The sequence below is a fragment of the Canis lupus genome, chromosome 23, assembly GCF_048164855.1.
Source record: "Canis lupus baileyi chromosome 23, mCanLup2.hap1, whole genome shotgun sequence".
Classification (NCBI taxonomy): domain Eukaryota; kingdom Metazoa; phylum Chordata; class Mammalia; order Carnivora; family Canidae; genus Canis; species Canis lupus.
Window position 1 is genome coordinate 4,648,520 of NC_132860.1, and position 22,488 is coordinate 4,671,007.

A 22,488-nucleotide genomic window follows, 5' to 3' on the forward strand; every position below is an offset into this window, starting at 1 on the left:
ATAAATAGCTCAGAAGCAAAACAAAACAAAAAACCCAAACTAAAACATTCTACGTGTTTTCTCTTCCTAAGACTACATCTTAGGATTCTCTGTTACTGCACTGGGATATATGCTCCCTTCTGCTTCCTTTTTCTTCCCTTGCTGCTTCCAGTTCTGAATTAATTCAGTCAACAAATATTTGAGGACCTTTTAGGAAGCAGCTAGTTCTGAGCACTTGAAGCTCATTTGCAAATAAAAATTCAAAAATCTATGACACCATGGAAGTCTACAAAAACAAAACGAAAAAAATAAATAAATAAAATGAAAGATTTCTGGGACAGGCCAAAGAGAGATTGAAGATACTCTCAGAGTGACATTTCCAAAATGTCCTTAGCTCTTGACACACAGAAGCAAGTACTATTTTTCATGTCAATATTTGTTTTTTTCAATTAGTTTATGTAGGAGGATATACATTGTAGTCTTGGTAACAAATCTTTATTGAGGAAAAATAGGCCATCTTTCAGTAAATTTTATTCTTCATCATTGACCATTAATATTATGTAACATGATCCAACAAATGGTTTGGGGAAAATTAAGACTTGTACACATGACTAAGAAAATGACCCCTAAGTAAACAAGGCTATGTTTTCAGAATTCCCTAGGTTGGGCCGGCTCACCTTACTCTATGGCATCAGTAATAATTTCAGCCTCTGCTGTAATTAGTGCTACTTACAGTACCTGAGCTATAAATATAAGATTCCATTAGAGCAAAGTTCACAAATAGTGTTTTAATCCAACTATCCACATTGTAATCTAAAACGGTAAATATCTGCTTCTCATGTAACTGCCTTCGGTTTGTAATCCAGTATGTTTTATGAAACAGAACTGTGTCTGAAGAAGCATTAGAATGCTAAATATCTGCTTGAAGAATTAAAAAAGAAAAGAGTTAGCCATCTAGTATATTCAGTATTCAGAGATTTAAGATCACACAGAAAACCACAACCAGGTGAATTACCGAATCAGTCCCTTTTCTTCTGAGCACGTTGAGATTGAACAGACAGTCAGCATTCAGTTGGGTCTTGTGAGTTTTAGGCCCTCATCCAATTTACATAGTTAATGCATATAAAAGGAAAAAAAAGCCCAAAACAAATTCCTAACTTAGAATGGATATATAGCATCGATTAGTATTTTTAAATAACTAGAGAAATATGTTTTTGTTAGTTTCATTAGTACTTATATTAAAACAAGTTTATTCCATTGCAAAGTATGTTTGTTTCTCAATAGGAGTCAATTTATATTCTTCAAATCTTAAGTAATCTTTTACTGCTTACCATTACGGGCACGTAGTAGAATTATACTACCCCAATTTAAGATTTAGGTTAATATTTTCTTCCATGTGAGGGTAGCTAGGCTATGAATGTTAACTTCTCAAAAACAACATCAATTTATGGAGCTGTTAATTAAAAGAAATACTGAGAGACAGCATCTCTTTTATGGACAAATCTTGCACATGTAAGTAAAACATTTTAAACCTTTTGGATTCTATTTTAAAGCAATTAAAGGATCGAGAAAAAAACACATTCACTAAAGTCACATAACACACTAAGAAAAAAGAAATTATGTGCTTGACTATTAAAAGGAGCTTCCGTAACATTTCTTAAAAATATCTATAAAGCACCTCTGCTACAATTCTTTTTTTTTTTTTTGAAACAAATAATGCAATTATTATACCACAGTAAACTGCAGGATGCATAATGCTATCTATTGTTAAATGAAAATCTATACATTACACTCATGTAAAGCCCACTTGATCATGCCAGTAATTAAGAGAAACACGTTGATTATTGTCACATACTAGAGATTTAGGGCACAGGAAGAATAATTTACAAATGAAACTGTCCAAATTTGATCACATCCTTCAACATCTTATAAAAATTTTCAGAAAATATCAGCTCAATTCTCTTTTCATTCGTTCCGAAGGTGCCTCAAAACATATAAGGTAAAAATAGTGATTAACGTTCCATAGGGTCCATAGAGTCTAGGAGGGAAGTTGGAGCACACGGTGTGTGTGGGAAAGTGAACCTAAAGTGAAAGTAAATTAGCAGCTTTCCTTTCATAATCATTGGAGGTGGTTGGGCTTTCTGGGTACAGTGGGGAGATGATAAGCCATCAAACTTGGAAGCTAGCAATATTCCATCTAATAGAATCAAATGAGTATTAGAGCTGAGGAATCGGGAGGAAATTTGGACCTTCAGTTTTTTGTTCTATCCTGGGCACTTCATTGGAAAACTCAAAGGATCATCTAGAAAATAAATTCTCTTTTTTTTCTTGGGTAGCTTGCAATCTAAAAAAAAATACTGATAAATGGCATGAATTACTCCACAAGTATAACTGCTACATGATTATATCAATAATACTTACACTATTTATGATAGTTTGCCATTTCTCCAAATCACTAAATTTCTTGGAATATGTCATTGTGATCACAGGCATGCCATTATAGATCAGAATTTAAGTTCACCTATTGATTACAGATTTCCTTCCTTCCTTCCTACCTTCCTTCCTTCCTTCCTTCCTTCCTTCCTTCCTTCCTTCTTCCTTTTTTTTTCCTTTCCTCCCTCCCTCTCTACCTTCCTTTCTTAAATTAACAATATATTCTAAGACGACCCGCCAGGATACTGTGCTCCAAATATATTAATTGTAGCTTGGCAGAGCCATTCTGTAAAATCAATCATTTTATATGTTTTGTGCATTTGCAAAACGGATCTAGCCAGCAGAAGAGTGCAGACAACCTGACTGGATCATTTAACCCATTAATTTGAGTCTTTAAGTTTGATGCTATACCAGTTCTATCAATCAGATAACTATTCGGATATCAATTCCTGTTGCCTGTGAGCTACATTCAGATTATTCAGGAGTGCATGTATTTGATTAGTGGTATGTAGAGACCCAATTTCAAAGATGATCATGGCTGTTGACTTGTTGTTTTCAAAATATACAAATCTGGGTTTTATTGGTTCTACATGGCTATTTTTGCATTCATTAAATCCTTATTTTAAAATGTGTATTATCTGCTTGCATATTTGTGTTTTGTAACCCCCTTGTCATCCCACATTCCACTACCCAATTTCACTCAAAAAAAAATCTTGCCAAGCATTTTAAGGATCTCAATTCCTAACGTGGAGTAATTCCAGCAGACAACTATACAGATGTGTCTATAGAACGCCAAAAAAAAATCTTGTCAATTGTGTCAGAAATTTAGTCATTCATCCAGATAATTTGTCTATATCATGTCAAACATGTTTAGTGAATTCTGTTAACTGGCTAAAAATCTCACAGAATTGCCTTGACATTATTTAGACATGGTTCAAAATATTAGGAAGAACAGCAATAAACACCCTCAAGGAAACAGCATATTCGGGTTGACGCAGATTCCAAACTTAAAGTGACTCCCATTGGCCAATGCAGACCAAAATCTTGGTGATATGGCTGCAATTTGGATTCTAAGAATGCCAAGGATCCACAACATTTTACCATCCTCCAGTTGATTTCAGAACTAGATCATATAAGTACTAGATACCCAATGAACCAGAAGAATTAAATGTCATTCAGTGCATTTGAGTTAAAACTGACCAATTTATACTGGGCAATTTACTGATGACAATGACTATTTATGACGGTGGATATCCATTTTAATTAGGTTATTGCTTAAGGATCATAATTGGCCTGGAATCTTTTGGAAAATTTGTAGACTACTTTATATAAAGTACAGAAAATTGTGAAAAAGTTGCATGCTTTAAAAACTTAGTATTTCCATCAAGCCTGTGGCTGAAAAAGAGTATGAAGACAATCGTAAATGAATGCTTTTAACACAGTTTCTTGATATTTACAGTATTTTTTCTTCTCTAGTCGCCCTCCCATCAAAGCTGGTCAATTGTTTTTCTGGAGTCTTCTTCACCTCACATTCAGTACAAGGAGGCATTTGCAATTTCTGTGAAGCAATACAGAAAAGACAATGAGGATAGTTAAAATAAATATATGTTTAAGGTAAAAATTAAAATCCTAACAGAACAGGAATATAAACTTTTGAAGCTCAACAAATATAGTAAATGCATGCTAGGCCAAAATAAAATAAGTGTAAATATGTTAATACTTCTATTTCAAGGAAGTACATAAAATATTGTTTACAAACAGCACAATACTTTAAAAATTATTTCGAGAAGACTTTGGCTAAACCATTCAACTCTGATTAACCCAACCCAAAAGTTAGGAAATGTGGTAAGTGAGATGAATCCTAAGAATTGCTATGATATAATATTTTTGGTCCAATATAGAACAGTTCAGAAAGAAGTTCGAAATTAAGTTCTTGAAATGTGCTTGTCATTTGTTTCTGTTGCGGATATGTATTTCTTTCTACCCCCTCTGCTTCCCCAAATCGTTTATCTTTTTTGTTTTCTAAGGAATAGATGCATGTTTTTTGTTGCCCGTATATTTTTGTTTTGTTTCTTGGTTGTGTGGTGTAGGGGGCGGGGTGTACATCCCCCACCCTTGTTCTTCTGACTACCTCAGATGATTAAACCAGAAACTTAGTGGCAGGCACAAGTGGTCATGGAAAGGTCCAGAAGCACTAGGTGGAGGACGTATCTCGTATTAGTCAATACAACATTCCTGCTTCAGCTAGAGAAAAATCATTGGACCCAAAGGATTCAAGTTCTTTCTGACAAAATCAAAACAAACAAACAAATAAAATACCTTTGGGGTAGTCGCTGGCTCTATAGTGACACTGCTTGATTGATTGTCTTTCGGCTTCATTAAGCAGGTCCTGCCCTCTTGTAAAAGCTGCAAATGAAAATAGATGAATGTAGTTAAATTCTATGAAAGAGGGCATAGAAAAATTCCCTCAATTCTTCCTACTGGGAAACTTCTTTCGCTTTGATGCAAGCCGAAAGGGCAACAACATAGGGACAAAACTGCCTCATCACAACCGTGGCCCGAGCCCAAGGAGAGACCAAGCACTGACAGGTGGTGTGGGGACCTTAGGGGTACTGATGGCCATCAGCTACTACGACAAAATTCCATTCAAATGGAAAGTTTTTCCTTTGTAAAAACAGTTGAACTGAAGTAAAGAATTATAAAACTACTGTTATTTGTGATGAATCTGGACTCTAAAACTTGAATATGTCCGTGGTCTGTATGCCTACAGGAACATCAATATTGCCAACTTGAAGCGAGTGAAACAACATAATCATCAATCTGTCTAGCAAAAGCTCCTCAGGACCTTGAACAAAGTATTATATTTTGAAAAATAAAATCTTATATTTTACTAACCAGGAATTCTCATCTTATTTATTAGCCTCACCAGTTTTGAAGAATTGCTGGCAGTGTATTCCAATTGGGCTTCATTTTTATTCGTATCTATTTTTTATTATTTATTTTTTTATTTTATTTTATTTTATTGTATTGTATTGTATTGTATTGTATTGTATTGTATTGTATTGTATTGTATTTTATGTTATGGGGGTGGCTTCATTTTTATTTTAACCAAGATTAAAATATTGACCTTCCCTTCCTTCCCCTTCACCCATGCTCTCTGCTTCTCTCCTTCCCTCCCCCTTCCCTTCTCTGCTTCTCTTCTCTTCCTCCTTTCCATACTATCTCTTATTCTTCCTTCCTCTCTCTTTTTCTGCCTCTTTATTTTAAGCACATTTTCAAAGTAACTACAATAACTCTTCCTTGTAAGAATATGCTTCTTGTTTTTGCGGGGGGTGTGTCCTTTCCATGTGTACAACAGAGCCTAGAAGTTTAAGAGCGCATGGCCACTGGGTAGCTCTGAACTTGAACAAGTCAGTTTGTTTCCTTGGGACCTGACAACGGGGAGGAGACCTACGTGTCCTTCAAACTCTAACGTCCTACAAATTCTACAAATAGATGACAGCTTAAGAGGCTGTACAGGAGACTTAACCTACTCCAGTTCAGATTTTAGAGCAAAGTTATTTTCATATGCTCCCTGTTTCTGCACTATACTGCTCTTAACTGAATACACACGGTGATCCTTTACCACTCCATGTCTATCTGTATGCCACCTCACCTTCATAAAAGTCTCTCTCCACTGTGACATCCTACAACCAGCTACTCATTCCCTCCCTAGAATGTCATTTCCACCAGTAGAGAGACTCAGTCACGTTTGCCTGCTCTAAGGGTACAGAGCATATAGAAGTTGTATCACTTCACATTGTGTTTATCTGTATAAGCATGTCTAGCTCCCCAATATATTGCAATTTCCTTGAAGACAGAGGTTACATTTATCAGCTGTACATCCCAGCATGATGCCAGCACACAACAAGTGGTCAATATGAAATCTCTGAATAAGTAATAATGAATAAAACAAACATTGGCTATGAAAATATTTTAGTCCTTCAGAATTTTAATAAATGCCTGATTTTTTTTTCATACGATCAAACGTAGGTCTAGTTGATTGAGACTCCAAAATGGTTACACATAGCCCCTTCTTCTATATAAACCTACATTATAGGAGCAAAGTAAGGTAACAACTATAATGATGGAAATCAGTAGTCAAAACCTTGACTCCTCATTCCAAAGAATTTTAGGCAGAGGCACAGAGGAATCGTGTATGTTAAGAAATGTGTTTGTTTTTATGTTGTATGGGCTTGAATTAGACCTGAGATCTAAAATTTTCCTATTATTATTATTATTATTATTATTATTATATTTTTGTTATGGTAATACACCTGGCTTGTGTTTTTTCTCATTCTTGCATTCAGCCTTTGAAAAATTAAATAGTTGTATAAAACCAGGCTAAAAAACCATGATCAATGCAGAAAGTATTCTGCAAAGTCTAACCTTTCCCAAAATATATTTTAGGATAATGGAGTTTCTAGGTCATACACATTTGGGAGAAAAGTTTATTTGAATATGAAACACTTGTATTTAAAGTCTTTCTTCTCAAGCTTTTAACATATAATTTCTTAAAGTTCTGGTCTTGGATGACCTGTTCATATAATTATATAAGGTTATTGTTAAAACACTATACTCCAGGGTGATAATTCAGTCCTATGACCATGGGGCTTGCATTTTTAATCAGCACTCCAACAATTCCAGTGCACACTAAAATTTGAAATCCATTTCTTCATAATGCACAAACGCATTATAAATCACCTAGAAGGACATATAACAATTTTTTTTTTCAAATCTATTTGACCTCAAAAACCTGTCTTGTGTGGTGTTCCACTTGAGGTCATTCTCATGAGGAAGATACTATAGGATTTGCAGTGGAGTTTTTTCTTTCATTAATGCAAGCACAGCCGACTATTTCAGACAAGCCTTTGATCATCTGAACAATGAAAACTTATTAAACTTCAACATTAAAGAAAATATTATGTGGCTGAAAGATAGCTCGAACCTTTTTTTGATACTTTGATCTTATAATGAACACTACCTTTAAATTTATTTTTTTTTCTGTGCCTCACGGGCATTGTAGAAATTTCATGAGATGGAAGTTCATAAAATTCTTAGTGTTTCTCAGAGAAGCAATAGATATAAGAGCAACATAATTATAACTTGCAGGTATCATGCCTTAATAACCATCTTTTCAACTTTGTAGCCATTGATAAATCGGGCATTCATTCGGTGAGAACATAAAGGGGAAATTTCTTTAACAGAGTCCTCTCGCATTTATCGCCAACATCACCCAGGCTGTCAAAAATTACAGACAACTGTATTTAAGGAAGATAAAAGACAAAAACAGAGAAAGGACACATTTCTAATATTGTAGTATAAACGTAATTTTCCCTAACGTTTAAAATGCTTTGGAGTAAAATAGACTTTAGTTTGAGTTTTACCTCTGATGTTTATTCATTGGTGATCTTGATAAAATAATTTGATGGTTATTTATCTCTGGGCCTCAGAGATACAGTGCATAGAAACCGTAACACTTAACAGTTCATTGGCTGTAAAATGGAGCTACTTCACAGAATTATTTTGAGGACAAAATGAGAAAACAAACATATGCAGTATAAATACTAACAAATAATAAACACTCTCTCCTTTCTCCTTCTACTACTTTTCATGTTAGTATTAGCATTGTTGATGATTACAAGCCAAAAATTAGGATGAGCTGACACCGACATTATACATACGAAGTCTGGGGCAGAACCAACAGTCATGTAATGAGGAAGAAGGAAAGGGGGGAGAAAAGGAAATGAAAACCTAAGTGCTGATTTGAAGGGTTGCAAAACCACTAAGGACTAATACTTTTAATTTGACACTATAGATAAAAAAAATAATAAAATTAACATAATGTTCTTTTGTTGGAAGGAAAATAGATGAGAGGAATGCCCAAGTGACTCAGTCAGTTAAGTGTCTGACTCTTGGTTTCAACTTGGGTCGTGATTTCATGAGTCATGAGACAGAGCCCTGCGGTGGGCTCCACGCTCAGTGGGGAGTCTGCTTGAAAGATCTCTGCTTCTCCTCTCCCACCCCTCCCATGTGGGCGTGTGTGCACGTGTACGCGCACGCACACACACACACTCTCTCTCTCTCTCTAATAATTTTTTTAAAGATGAGAAAATAGAAGTTTCAAGGTTACGCAGAATGATATTGATGGATTTAAAGATTTATCCAATTAAACATAGTCATGAGAATATAACTGGCCAACTCCTTAATTTTACTCTTGTAAAACCATGAGCAGGAGCTAGTTAAGACTTGTCAGACTCCTGACTGGTGGAAAATAAGAGATAAATAGTATTTATTAAAGCCCTTCACTCCATGATAATTTATAACTGGAAGCTAATACAGATATTAAGGGCAGGAGACTTATATGTCATATCGTGTGAGCCTAAAGGATCTTACTTTTGTGTTGCTTTACCTTTGTTTTGATAACTTAACCATAGTTGATGTTTTGGTTCCATACTTTGTGAAGGTAAATGGTGGTTAAACTGTAAATAAAAACCTTTTTTGGGGTGTTAATTTAAAAAATAATTGTGTGAACACAATATACAGATGCCTTTTTAAATGTGACAATAACACATAATCTTTTTTTCCCAATTCTTTCTCCCAGTGTCTTTGTTACTATTAATAGTGCTGGCTTTTTCATGGTCTTAAAATTCTGTTTAATAGCCCTCCTCCCTTGACGTTTTATTATCTAATCTCTTGTCCCCTTCATCTCAACCCCTCATATTTACACATGACGCGATCAACAGTTATACAATGTTTTCAAGGCCATAAAAGTATTGTGGCTGTAATTTGGGTTCATTCCAAGATTCCACGTACTTTTTTCCTCACAAGATTATTTAACCTTATAATGTCTTATTGTCATGTTAGATTTTACAGTTTCAGCTAATGACACAATTTTTAACAACAAAATACTTCCTCTTCCTCGGGTACTTTTGAAACATTCAGCAAAGGCAACTTAGTAAATAGTAGGTACCTATGGGGGCCTGATGAATCAGTGAGATGTATTATCCAGAAAAGAAGAAAATATGACTCTTGGTTACTTAGGGTGACTGGGGATTTCTTCATGAAGGAAGTGACAAAGAAATTCATCCCTGTGTAATGGGTAGAGTTGTCTGCAGCAGAGTCAGGAGGAGGAAGAAGTTACACTATTCATGAAGTTGGAGAACACATCAAAGGTCATAGTGCTGAGGTCAGCCAAGACGGTTACTACTGAGCGCTAACTAGAAAAGGAATAGTTCATGGGATACCTTCTAGGCCACATAGTGATATGTATACTTAACTTTGCAATTATGAAGAGACAGGTATAGTATAAATATCCTGCAAAAATACGCCTACTTGTCTGAGGAAGTTTACAAGTTAATGCTTTCCTTATGTGGGAATCTAAAGAGATTCATTAGTAGGGCTTGACAGTGATCAGTCTGTACAACACCTGCCTAAAAATGCAGTCCCTTGTTCAGGGTGTGATCTCCTGGGTCATGAGACTGAGCCCCACTGTTGGGCTCTGCACTCAGCAGGGAGTTTGCTTGAAGATTCTCTCCCTCTGCTGCTCCCTGCACTCACTCACGCACTCACTCTCAAATAAATATTAAGAAAATAAATAAATCTTAAACAAACAAACCAAACAAAAAGACCCGCCATCCCTCAGCAGAACCTTTTTCCTTATAGTGCAACTTTTGGAATCCATGCCATTTTTATAAGCCCTTGTCTCTCCCTTGCACTATTCTGGAGATCATCAGGACTTGTCAGGGCAGCTTCCTTTTCCTTCTCTCGTCAGGCTGACAAGAAGCTGAAACTCGGCTACATTTTTCAGAAATTGTGTTTAAATACTCAAATATCTGGAGTTGGGAGTTTCAGAACTTATTTCATGAGTCGATTGCTAAGTTAAATTATGCAACTGAAAGAACAATAACCAAAAAAAAGATTCTTTATTCAAATGATTTGCATTCAATCTGTGCTGGAAACTTATACACTACATATGATCAAGGCATGTTTAACTTTTCATCACAATTCAACTCAAGAGACAGTAAATCTTGAGACTCTTCCCTTATAGGCATTGGTCAGAATCTAAGAAAAGCAACAACAAGGACAACAATACTTAATACAATTTAACTGCTACATATAGACTCAAGAGCGATCATTGCCTGAGGATTATGCTATCTTGGCTTGCAAAAGCAAAACTTGCAGATGACAGTAGCTGACAGTCTTTCCATGGGTGAGCCTGTAAACCATTTTTTATTAAAATTATTCAATATGTTAGACTGTAATCCTTCTCTGTCTTTCAGAGATCATGGGGTTTATTCCCTTATTTCTTTCCTTGATTATTGAACTAAACTATTCAACTCTCTCTAACCTTGCTTTCTCCAATCTATCTGCCACTCAGTCTCCAGAAATATCTTCCTAACGTCTATTTCGTCAGGCTAACTCATTGCCCCCCAAAATCCATCACATCAAAACAAATTAGAAAAACATCACCCCATACACAAATGTGTGATTTCCCATTGCCTATAAAGTACAGAAGGCTGGGGAGACGGATGGGATAAGGGAGTTGGAGACTGTTTTCTTAAACAGGTGAGAAGTGATATAGGAGCATGGCCTTCGGACTCACCTTGATGAACTACAGCAAAGTCTCAGAAGACAAATGACTGGGTCTTAAGCGAATGAGTCTCTGCTGTCACCTACTCAGGCTCATACATTTTCTTTTTATTACTGTTGTTAAGTGCACACACATATACAGAACTTTTTGTCACACTGATTTTGCTTTTTTTATTTTTTTTGGACTCATTCCCCAATACCACCTAGAATAATGATCAATTAATTTCCATTCTTTTCATTCTTTCTGGGACAAGCTGAAATGGAACGGTCAATTTAGGAAGAAGTGAAAAATGCTACTTTATACAAGAGATTTTATGACTAAACAGAATAAGATAGTGGTTAAATTTGTAGGCTAAGAAGTCTGTCTTAACCAGTGTTCAAGTCTTTAAACCTACTGCTTAGTAGCTTTGTGGTCTTTGATAAGTTATCCATGTTTTCTTAATCTAAATTTCCATTTTTGTGAAGTGTAGAACTATATTATTTTATAAACGTTTGTAAGGATTACCTAGGAGAATGATTTAAATCACTTAGCTCAGTGCCTCTTACTATAAGATCTCAATATATCGTAGTAGCAATTATGAACCTAACAGTGAATTTGTCAACCATCCGGAACAGAGCACCTGATACGTATGAGGTACTCCGTAAGTCATACCTATTGTTATATCGTAGTAGACTCCCTGATACTATGTCTTCATCAAATAATTGTTTATATAAATGATATATGTGGCTCACACAGCTTGGAAGGAAAAGTAGTTCTACACGAACTTTTTCAGAGGCATTAATACAATGCCATTCTCATGTCATTGCAGGAAAATGATACGACCCAATTACACCAATAATTTACAAATAATCATTACAATAGTAAGCTATTTTTTTCTGTCAAATGAGGAAACAAGGAAAAATGATACATTTCCTGTTGTTGGCTCCAGCCTGATAAAATAGGCTTCTCTCTTTCTTGCTCTATTTCTCTTTTACCATGCTGGTGTAGAAATAAATCAATATGGATATTTTGGAAAATAAGTTAATCAGATAGGTACAGTGGTCTTAAATATGTTCATGATTCAGCATTTCACTTGGGATAGTCTCTCTCTGAAGAAAATAATCCACATTTAAAGAAAAAAGAAAGAAGGGGAACCTTTTCACACAGAAATCTGAATTTGGGATTTGTATAACAGTAAAAGAGAAAACAAAATAATGGTTGAATATAAGTAAGCTCATTAAATAACGATAAAATAAGATGAAATATTGTTGTAGTCATGAAGACATTTGTAGGATTCTTATTAATATGAAAAACACCTATGCTAAAGACATGTAATAAATACAAAATTATACAGTTAAAATCACAGCGATGCATAAGAAGTGCGTGTAAAACATACAGAAATAAATGCACCAAACTTGACACTGACAAATGTCGAAGCACAGCAATTAAGTTGGGGAGAACAAAACAGACAATTTTGTTGTGCTTTCCTATTTTTGATGATTTCAAAATAACACAGAACACATATCTGCCTGCCTGCCTGCCTTTCCATCTCTGAAACTGTTCATCTCTTCACCTGTTGTTCCACTCCTGTCCTCCCTCCTGTCCTCCGTCTTTTTCACCCACTTTCCCCTCCCCACTCTTTGTTCTGTTTCTTTTCTTTCTCCTTTTTCTTCTTCCTTGGGGGACATGGCTGTTCTGATGCTTTTCAATGAGCTACAACCACCTATAGAAGAACTGTTTATCCGTATAGTTTCCCTATAGAAAAAATATATATGTTCATTTAAAAAATGTGATTTTAAGTTGAAACAGTGCCTGGACACTTAAGCTCTCCCTTCTTTATCAATTTGAGTCTCAAGTTTTCTCTAACAAACGGAAAAGTTCAGATGTCATTTTTTCTCATGCACATGTGATTTAAAAAATGTAATTTTGCTTGTGGAAGAATGGATACAGATGCAACTAGCTTTGGTGAATAATTGATTAATTATGCAAGTTAACTATTTTCTATCTTAAGACACACACAAAAAAAATGTTTAAGTAGTAATCTTGAAAATTTCACAAAATTGTGCAATCTGGCTAGCACTGGCCTTCAAAACATTCCATCTCAGGTAAAATTTAACCTGATTAGTAATATACATATATCCAAAAATTCCAGTTGTAAAATATGAAGACTGATGAGGAAAACACGCATGAATCCAGCTGCTTCGCTATGCCGCTCACCTACTCAGTTATACAGGAGACCTAGGGAAGAGCACAGCTGGGTCTGCAAATTATGAAATGAGATAAGCCATGAATACAATTTTCTTAAAGTGATTACACTTATCTCGCACATACACACCACCACCACCAGAATAACCAGTTTGTTCCTGTGCTTTTGAGCAACGAACAGCTAGCTATCTGACAAAATGTCATATTATGGCCAGAAAGCAGGCAAAGTAACTACAAAACTATGTAGTTGAGACAAGCCCAGCTAATTATTTATCTTGGTACATGGAAAACAACACAACATGGTGGGAAAACTGTGATGCTGAGACGTCCTAATAATTATCAGGACCCCTACCCCCCACCTTTTTTTTTAAATAGAGTGAGTGTAAGTGGAAGGGGCAGAGGGAGAGACAGAATCCTAAGCCGGCTCCACACTGAGCAGAGAGCCTGACACGGGGCTTGATCGCACAACCCTGAGATCATGACCTGAGCTGAAATCGAGTTAGAGGCCCAAGTGACTAAGCCACTCAGGTGCCCTAAGGACCTTCGTTTTAATGTGGAGATACCAGGCTTTGGAGCCGTGTGTAAATGAATTTGAGTCCCAACTCCATCTCCCACATCTGTGATAATGGGGGTAAGTTAATGAACACTGAGTTTCCTGGATGTTGGTATTTTATAAAAGAATAAAGTTAAACACCAAATAAACATCAGGATTGTCAGCTTCAAATTTCAAAATTAGAACAAATAAAGCCACAAACAAACACACCCCTAAGTTTCAACAGTGTTTCAGAAAAGAAAGAACATTTTAATACTAAAAATATATCCAAAAGTCAAAGGAAATTTTCCTCTTGAGGAGCAGAGGGAAAGAGAGAGAGAGGTAAGAGACACAGAGAGATTGATTGATTCATGGAAAATCCACTGAAATTTTGTTATCTGACTCCTTATTCAATGTCCATTTTCTACACCTTTGAACTATTGAACATTTCATCACAGACTAGCACTTTCCAGTGGAATGAGGTTTGGAAAATTGCAACTTAATCTCGCTTTTTCGCTTTTCGCTTTCGAAGAGCTTTTTCGCTTTTTCTCGCATTTATAAATGTGGATGACAATGGTGACATTCAACAGTGACGTCAATGTGAAATGAGATAAAACAGGTGACCTGCTAGGTGAATGGAGTGAGGAGTTAGGCCCCCGCAGGTTGGAGTTCCTTTAGCCTTTACTGGCTGTATAGACTTGGAAACGTTACTTCATCTTCCTGAGGTTCTGATGACTTATCTGTAAAGTAGGCAAAGTATTACCTACCTGAGGGGGTTCTTGGACGAGTTGGATTAAATTAAAACTATATAATGGTTCCTAATGGCGTATCTCGAGTAGGTACTCAGGTAAGTCTAATTTCTGTCCTTCCTTTCCTATCCTCAGCTTCTACTTCCTTCAATCAAAATGTCTCTCTTTTGTCAACAAATATTTGGATCCTATGAGAATGGAAACGCTGACACTCGGTCATTTTAATATCACATCCCTGGAATCAACACATTGACCCTGGTCATTAGGGAATGTTGATATTGCCAAAGGATTTGTTGCTGACACCCCTCGCCCAGAGCCTATGGTTCTTTCTGTCTCATCCTGTCTCATCCTTTTCTGTTTATGATTTAACAGGGCAAGAAAAAAAAAACTTATTAACCTACCGCTCATTAATCCTAAATAGCCTTAAACTTGGATGTCTTTACTTTTTGTTTTGTTTTGTTTTTCCCCTCCTCAATGCAAAATCATCAGATCAGTCTAACTAATTTAACTTAGGGATTTAGCTGTCTCAAGAGATTTTCATTATGATACAGGCACATCTTTGGCTCCAAAGCAAATATCCTATTCAGAAATTATGAGAATAAAGTCATATTTAGAATGACCTTTTTAAAAGGACATATCTAAGAGTTTAGCTAAATATCCATACGAATTGCTGCTTCAGCATCCATTTTGTGTGGCTAAGAGGTCTGCTGGGGCTTGGAAATGACACTAGCCTCTCTAGGAGTGCATGTCCTAGACGACACTCAGGAGAGTCACAAGAAAATGTAAATTCCTGGGGATCCCAGGTGGCTCAGTGGTTGAGCGCCCGCCTTCCGCCCAGGGTGTGATCCTGGAGACCCGGGATCGAGCCCCATGTTGAGCTCCCTGCATGGAGCCTGCTTCTCCCTCTGCCTGTGTCTCTGCCTCTCTCTCTCTCTCTCTCTCATGAATACATAAATAAAATATTTTAAAGAAAAAAAAGAAAATGTAAATTCCCTTTTTTATTTAAAAAAAAATTATTTATGTATTCACGAGAGACACACAGAAAGAGGCAGAGACACAGGCAGAGGGAGAAGCAGGCTCCCTGTGGGGAGCCCGATGTGGGACTCGATCCCAGGACCCTTGGGTCATGCCTTGGACAGAAGGCAGGTGCTCAACCACTGAGCCCCCCAGGTGCCCCGAAGGAGTAAATTCCTGGTATGACTTCCCCAGCGCCCCGGGGATAAACAGCCTCTCTTGTCTCTACCACCCCACCCCCACTTCTCCTTTCTGTTTCTTAGATAAGACTCTCCTTCCTCCCTATTCTTGGATCTTACTAACATTCCTGCTCTTTTTGCTTCAAATTGATCAGTCAGACCTAGACAAGGACCCCAATGCACTCTACCCACCAACCTTAAAAAAAAATGTGTCTCAGGTCCTGCTGCTCCCTCTCTGCCTGTCTCCTGCGTTGACCTCCCTCCATGTGCTCCACTGACCTATGCATTGTATTTCCTTCAAAATTTGTGACTAATGAAGTTCTTTATTTCACTTTCCCTTGCCTCGCGATCTTCCTTGAACCTTAGCTCACCATTTGGTACCCCAGGGCTCGACTTAGCAAACGTTAATTTAACAAAAATCCCATGAGCTCTAGGACTTAATTACCAGTCATTGGAAAGACTATAAAAGGAAAATGGCTTCCTTGGCATTCTTGTTTACTTTAAATTACACCCTATTCCTTCTCTGAGAAATAATGAATAATACTTTAAGAATTAAAGCAAATGGAGTGATTTATCAGAAATTCGTTCAAGTCTTTGAGCTTACATCTCGAATCCTGCTGATCACTATAATTTTGTTATTGGTATTAAACATTTGGTGCTCCTTCACAAGAGAGATCAGTTATATCTCTTATGATCTTTCTCTAAAACACTAAAAGAACTCAAAATGATTAATGCAAATATATAACTGGGCAACCTGAAATTCTACCAAAAAAAAATAACTCTGGCGAAGAAGTCCAGTTGATTCTCCATATTGAAATAAAATACGGAACAGGTTGGAAGCTAAAAAGAAGAAGGATTTTTAAAATATTCTAGAGAAGGAAAAATGGAATTAAGTCTCGGTTACTTAAAAACATGAATACATTTTGGCTAAGTTTTTCTGGGCTGCCACCTTTCTGTACCAAATAAATTTGTCATATTTATTACCGAATGGTATTTTGGCAGTGTGTTTAGTACTCCGTGTGAAATAGTTGAACTTTTGAAAACCACAGCCTTGTCTCATTTCACAATGTTGTATGTTTTAGAGAAATTTTAATAAGCATCTGCTAAATGAACATTTTGCTTGGTCCTGAAGGAAATACCAATATTTTTATAGATTCTGTCCTCAAATTGTTTATTATCTAATGAGTACTCTGTACAAATAATCAACTTCCAAGCTCGACTGTAACACAGGATGAAATATATGTATGAACCAAGCCCTACGGGCGCCAAGAGGAGAAAACCATTCTGTGTTTTCAGGGAAGACAGGAGGAGTCAAAGAATTGTTAACCAAATCAAGCTCTGTATGCACAGCACTGTTTGGCCAATGTCCTTATAATAAATATCAGCGTGTTTTTGGGGTTATTTTTATTTACCACGTGAATAAATTAACCATTGTTATTATGGTTTCTATACAACTTCTGATGAGAAGTGCCACTTAGGTTCACTTAGGTTCGCAACTTTAAATTGATGCTCTAATAGGGCAACCTGGAGATTTATATCTGCTGTGCAATGCAGAAAACTGTTCTGAAGATCTTATGAAACAATCTACCATTCTGCATTCTCTGCAGGCACGTCTGTTCCTTCTTGAAGGAACCACCATAGCACAATAACAATGCCTTGTGCAAAGCCAGCCTCCTCAGATGTCTGATAAAATGTAGCTCAGAATGGTAATATTGTGTGGCCTCCAAGCCCAATTACAGCAGGGCATGACTCGCCCAGAAAATTTTGTCAGTCCAGCACCCGCCAACAACTCATCAAGTCCATCAAATACTACACAATGAATACTGGCTAGAACAGGAAACCAGGATTCCTTAAATCTCTGCCAAAATTTTTTTAGCATTAAAAAGCTGGCATCATTTCCTACTCGCAGCTCTATGATTTTTTTTTTTCTGCACATTTTCTCCTTTTCCTTTCCCTAGACAATACTTGCTGTTAAATAAACTCCCTTTGGTCAGGGACTTGCCAGCAGGTGTAATAGGAAGAAACGGAGCTGGTGCTCTCAATGCTAAACAGAAGCCATTGTGCTTTTCATTTTCTCAGCACATTAAGAAAAATGTTTGCTACCTATAGGAGTTGGAAATATTGTGAAACACATTTAGATCCGCATTAAGTCTTAATCCCTAAGTGAAAATGAAAATTGAATGCTCAATGTCTTTAATTCTTGATATGCTATTAAACAATATGAGACACACTTGCAAACTTCCGGCAAGTGGGATGATGGAGCAGGTACATCCTTTGCTTTCTCCATGTGTCTCTGATACTATCATTTAAGGAAGGCCTTTTCAAAATAATTTAAACACACACCAAACAGATAGTCCAATTTGCTGTTAAGCCTGTGGCAATCTACCTAAAGTTTTCTAAGTCTACTAAAGAAAAAAGGGGGAAGGCAAAGAATCCAGAGAGCATTTTCCTACATGACCCTTTTAGGCTTGTTTAGGGCAGGAAATGAAAAAAACCCACAAAGGTATCTAAGACAATGTAAAGTCTCTAATTCCAAGTTTGGGACCTTGACCATAGAAGATATGGAGACCTTGGGTATTAGAATTACAGAGCAGCTTTTTTAGAATGAACTAATAAGGACATTGTGATATAACTGAACACTGTGTAGTTAATTTAATATAACATATAATTATTATGACAAACCTGTAAGGAATCAACATCCAATGTTCTTAAAATGTTTGTCAGAAAATACTGACAAAAGAAAATCTAGGTGGGTTTATTAAAACAATACACATTCCTGGGCTGTGCCCCAGATCTACTGATTAATAATCTATAGGAGTGAAAGACTTTTACCAGGTGACCTGGTGATTCATAGGTATGTAAAAGTCTGAAAATCCTTGATCTACATTATATAGATACGGGATCTGAATTATAAAATCACTTGCCAGGAGTGACATGTTAGGAAATAGCAAAGTTGGCATTGAAATCTAGGTTTTATGTAATTTCAAGGCTTTCTCTACTATATTGTTTAGTATTGGGTGTACCAATAGGAATCAAAATGCATCTCTTTTGCCATTTATTTACGAAGAGACTGCACGTATGCCCATCAGCTCTCAGTGAGGTTGCTGATGATCACAGAATCCTGGAATTGAAAGAGATGCTCACATGATATTCCTTTCTTCCATACTACTGCTTCATTTCCAAAATACATCCAGAATAGTTGTTTTTCATTATTTTTTTTTAAATATTTGTTTGTTTGAGAGAGAGAGAGAGAGAGAGAGAGAGAGAGAGAAAGTGCACCAGCCGGAGGATGGGAGGAGAGGGAGAGACAGTCCTAAGCAGACTCCACGCTGAGCAGCGGGGCTGGATCCCTCGACCCTGAGATCATGACCCAAGTGGAAACCAAGAGTCAGATGCCCAACTGATTGTGCCACCTTGGTGCCCCAGTTTTTCATTATCCAATCACATAATATACTATGTTTTCAGTGGCTAAATCTTAGTTCATATACTTTTCATGAAAAGTTCACTTTTATATTTGATTGAAATAGTCTCCTTCTTATAGCTGTTTTCACCAACAACATCTGGTACTATCCTGAAAAGGATCACTGAATAAGACAGCACTAAGACCTATTTCACATAGTTTTTCTCTTTTGAGAAATTAATTAAAACATACAATTCAAAAATATTTATTGAGGTTTTAAGTGAAAGGCATAGCTTTATATAAAAGAATGGAAAGTGATAATTATTGAGGACCTGCTATGTGTTCATGATAAACTAGGTGTTAAGCTAGACTATCTCACTGGAACCGTTAACAAATTATATAAGATAGGCCACATTTATCTCTCTTTTTTTAGAGGAGGAAAATGAGCCTTGAAGGGATTAAATACTCATGGTTACACATTAGGTAACTGGTTGAAACAGAAATGAAACCAATCAACATTATATACTGAATTTCCTCTTGAACCTTCCCCCTCAAGCTTTAGTAGACACACTGCATTTGTCACTGTTTAACTTAGCACTGTCATTCCTAGAATGGAATATGCTTTATCAGTCTAGACTGATAAGCAAAATCAGATAAGGGATTTATCTTCCTTATTCTGTATATAGCATCAGGATGTCTTGAAATCAACATTGCCACTTTGTGTAGTTGTTTCGCAAATGTCATCCCAGTTTAAGTCAGAGCTCATAGTCACTTGAAACTAATCCATTACAAGATAAATATACAAAAATTCATTGCATTTCTAAATACTAGCAATTAGCAATCTGGAAATGAAATTAAGAAGACTACTCCATTCATAATAACATCAGAACGAATTTTAAAATTAGGATAAAGAAAACAAAAGAAGTGCAAGCCTTGTACACTGAAAATCTACAAAATTTCCCTGAAGGAAATTTTAAAAGATATAAATAAATGGAAAGATGACCAACGTTTATAGAGTGGGAGAATTAATATTGTAAGAGGACATTTCTCTCCAAACTGATCTATAGGTTCAATGCAAATTCTCTCAAATTCCCAGCAGGTTTTTGTTTTTGTTTTTTAATTGTAATTGAAAAGCTAAACCTAACCTTAACAAGGAAATGGAATAAGAAAATGTAGAAAAATCTTTATATTCTTGGATTGGGTAAATATTTTTTAGATAAATCAAAATCATGATCAAGAAAGAAAAAGTGATAAACTGGACCTTACTGAAATTAAAAACTTTTTACACCGTTTAAGACTACTGGTTTGCCCTCTGAAAGTGAAAGTTGTCACTTTTACCTCAAAACAAGAAAAAACAAACTGGTAACCTACAATTTTCCTTACATCTGTCAGAGAATTGAGATCACCAGATAAATCATCACTCCAAAACTGGAAAGATAGGTAAATACACAGAATACAGACAAATTTAGCTGAAGTAGAAGCCTAGGGAGTCATTACCTTGTAGGAGCACTTAGAAATGTGAAATCTCAAAGGATTACTAAATGCCTCCCCTCCACCACACCATAACAGCATATGGAATGTGATTACAGTTAAAAGAACTACGAAGTTTATACTTTATGTTAAGAAGAGTCTAGGAAAACCTGAAAGACATCAGGGTGAAAAACATAGGAACATTAGCGGAAATGAAGGCCTCTGACATGTATGGATGAAGCATGCAGGAACCAGTCTAATTCCTAGCCAGATAACCTCATACCAAAGTTCTATCTACTTCAGTTCCCATTACCCAATACACTGCATCTGGCTTTCATTAAAATTTGGAGGCACTGAATGGAGAATGATGTCATCAAGATGGTAACATAGCTTGTTCCTGAGGTCAGTCCTCTTCACAGGAAGAACTAGCAACTATCCAGACAAGACACCATTGTAAAAATCCTAGAAGCCAGGATTGAGGTTGAAGTATGCTCAGGACTACAGAGACTGAGGACAGCATTAGAAAGTTATGATGAGTGGCTACACTCTGACCACATTGGCCCCTCTTCCAGGCCAGCACAAGGCTGCACCAAGAGGGCTCCCCTGGACTTACAGCTTCTGGGGGAGGGACAAAAAAAAAAAGAATCCAAGCTGAACATCCAGTTTCCCCAGCATTGCAGGATGATGCCTGGGAGGTCCCTCCAGTCTTGCTTCAGGGGAAATCACTGGTGTAGTATGTGGGGCTAGGGATCCAGTAGAAATGGAGAAGGGGGTATAATTTATGGTAACCAGCCTTCACGACTTGGCAGATTATAAACCTGCATGCTGCAAAGCCTAAGCAGATTCCAAGTGGCCTCTCTGCCCATCTACAATCCAAAAATTTTTTAAGACTTTATTTATTCATGAAAGGCACACAGAAAGAGTTAGAGACATAGGCAGAGGTAGAAGCAGGTTTTGTGCAGGGAGCCTGATGTGGGACTCGATCCCCGGACCCTGGGGTTACACCCTGAGCCAAAGGCAGACACTCAAACGTTGAGCCCCCCAAGCACCCCTATAGTCCAAATTGTATATGAAAAGAATTAACCTCAACAAAATAACAAGCCCACAGATAATATTATACTCAATGGTGAGAAATTGAAAGCTATTTCTCTAAAATCAGGGACCAGAGAAGAGTGCCTGCTGTCACAACTCCTATTAACATATTACTGGAAGTCTTAGCCAGAGCAATCAGTAAGAAAAAGAAATAAGAAGCATCCAAATCAGACAAGAAGAAGTAAATTGTAGGTGCCATGAATACAAATGTAGGTGACAAAAGAAATTCTAAAGACTCCACCCCAAATTTGTGAAAGCTAAAAAACAAATTCCATGAAGCTGTGGGATACAAAACCCACATATAAAAATCAATAGTCTTTCTATACTAACAATGGATTATCTGAAAAGAAAAGAAAAAAAACAAAACAGTATTTTAATGCAATCCCCACCAAAATACCAGCAGCATTTTTCATAGAGCCAGAACAAACAATCCTAAAATTTATATGGAACTGCAAAATAGCCAAATTCTGAATAGCCAAAGCAATCTTTTTTTTTTTTTTTTAAGATTTTGTTTATTCATGAGAGACACAGAGAGAGAGAGAGAGGCAGAGACACAGGCAGAGGGAGAAGCAGGCTCCCTCCCCACGGGGAACCCATGTGGGACTCGATCCCAGGACTCCAGGATCAGGCCCTGGGCTGAAGGCAGGCTTACGCTGAGCCACCCAGGCTGCCCTAGCCAAAGCAGTCTTGAAAAAGATAAATACCATATGATTTTACTTATGTGTGGAGTTTAAGAAACAAAACAGAGGAACATGATGAGCAGGGGAAAGAGAGGCAAACCAGGAAACAGACTCTTAAGACTATGAAGATCAAACTGAGGGTTA

At 36.7% G+C, this 22,488-nt stretch overlaps 1 protein-coding gene across 2 annotated transcripts in view; it reads right to left on the bottom strand.

Moving 5' to 3' along the window:
* Positions 1-493: 493 nt before the first annotated feature.
* The window catches only part of LUZP2 (leucine zipper protein 2), a 458,806-nt gene continuing 436,811 nt past the window's right edge, over positions 494-22,488 (bottom strand). For both annotated transcript variants that reach the window (XM_072793748.1, XM_072793749.1), the window contains exons 11-12: positions 4,732-4,818; positions 494-3,970 (exon numbers count right to left, since the gene is read on the bottom strand). In XM_072793748.1, the coding sequence (XP_072649849.1) occupies positions 3,866-3,970; positions 4,732-4,818 (192 nt within the window). In that variant the 3' untranslated portion in view covers positions 494-3,865. The remainder of the gene's footprint in view (positions 3,971-4,731; positions 4,819-22,488) is intronic.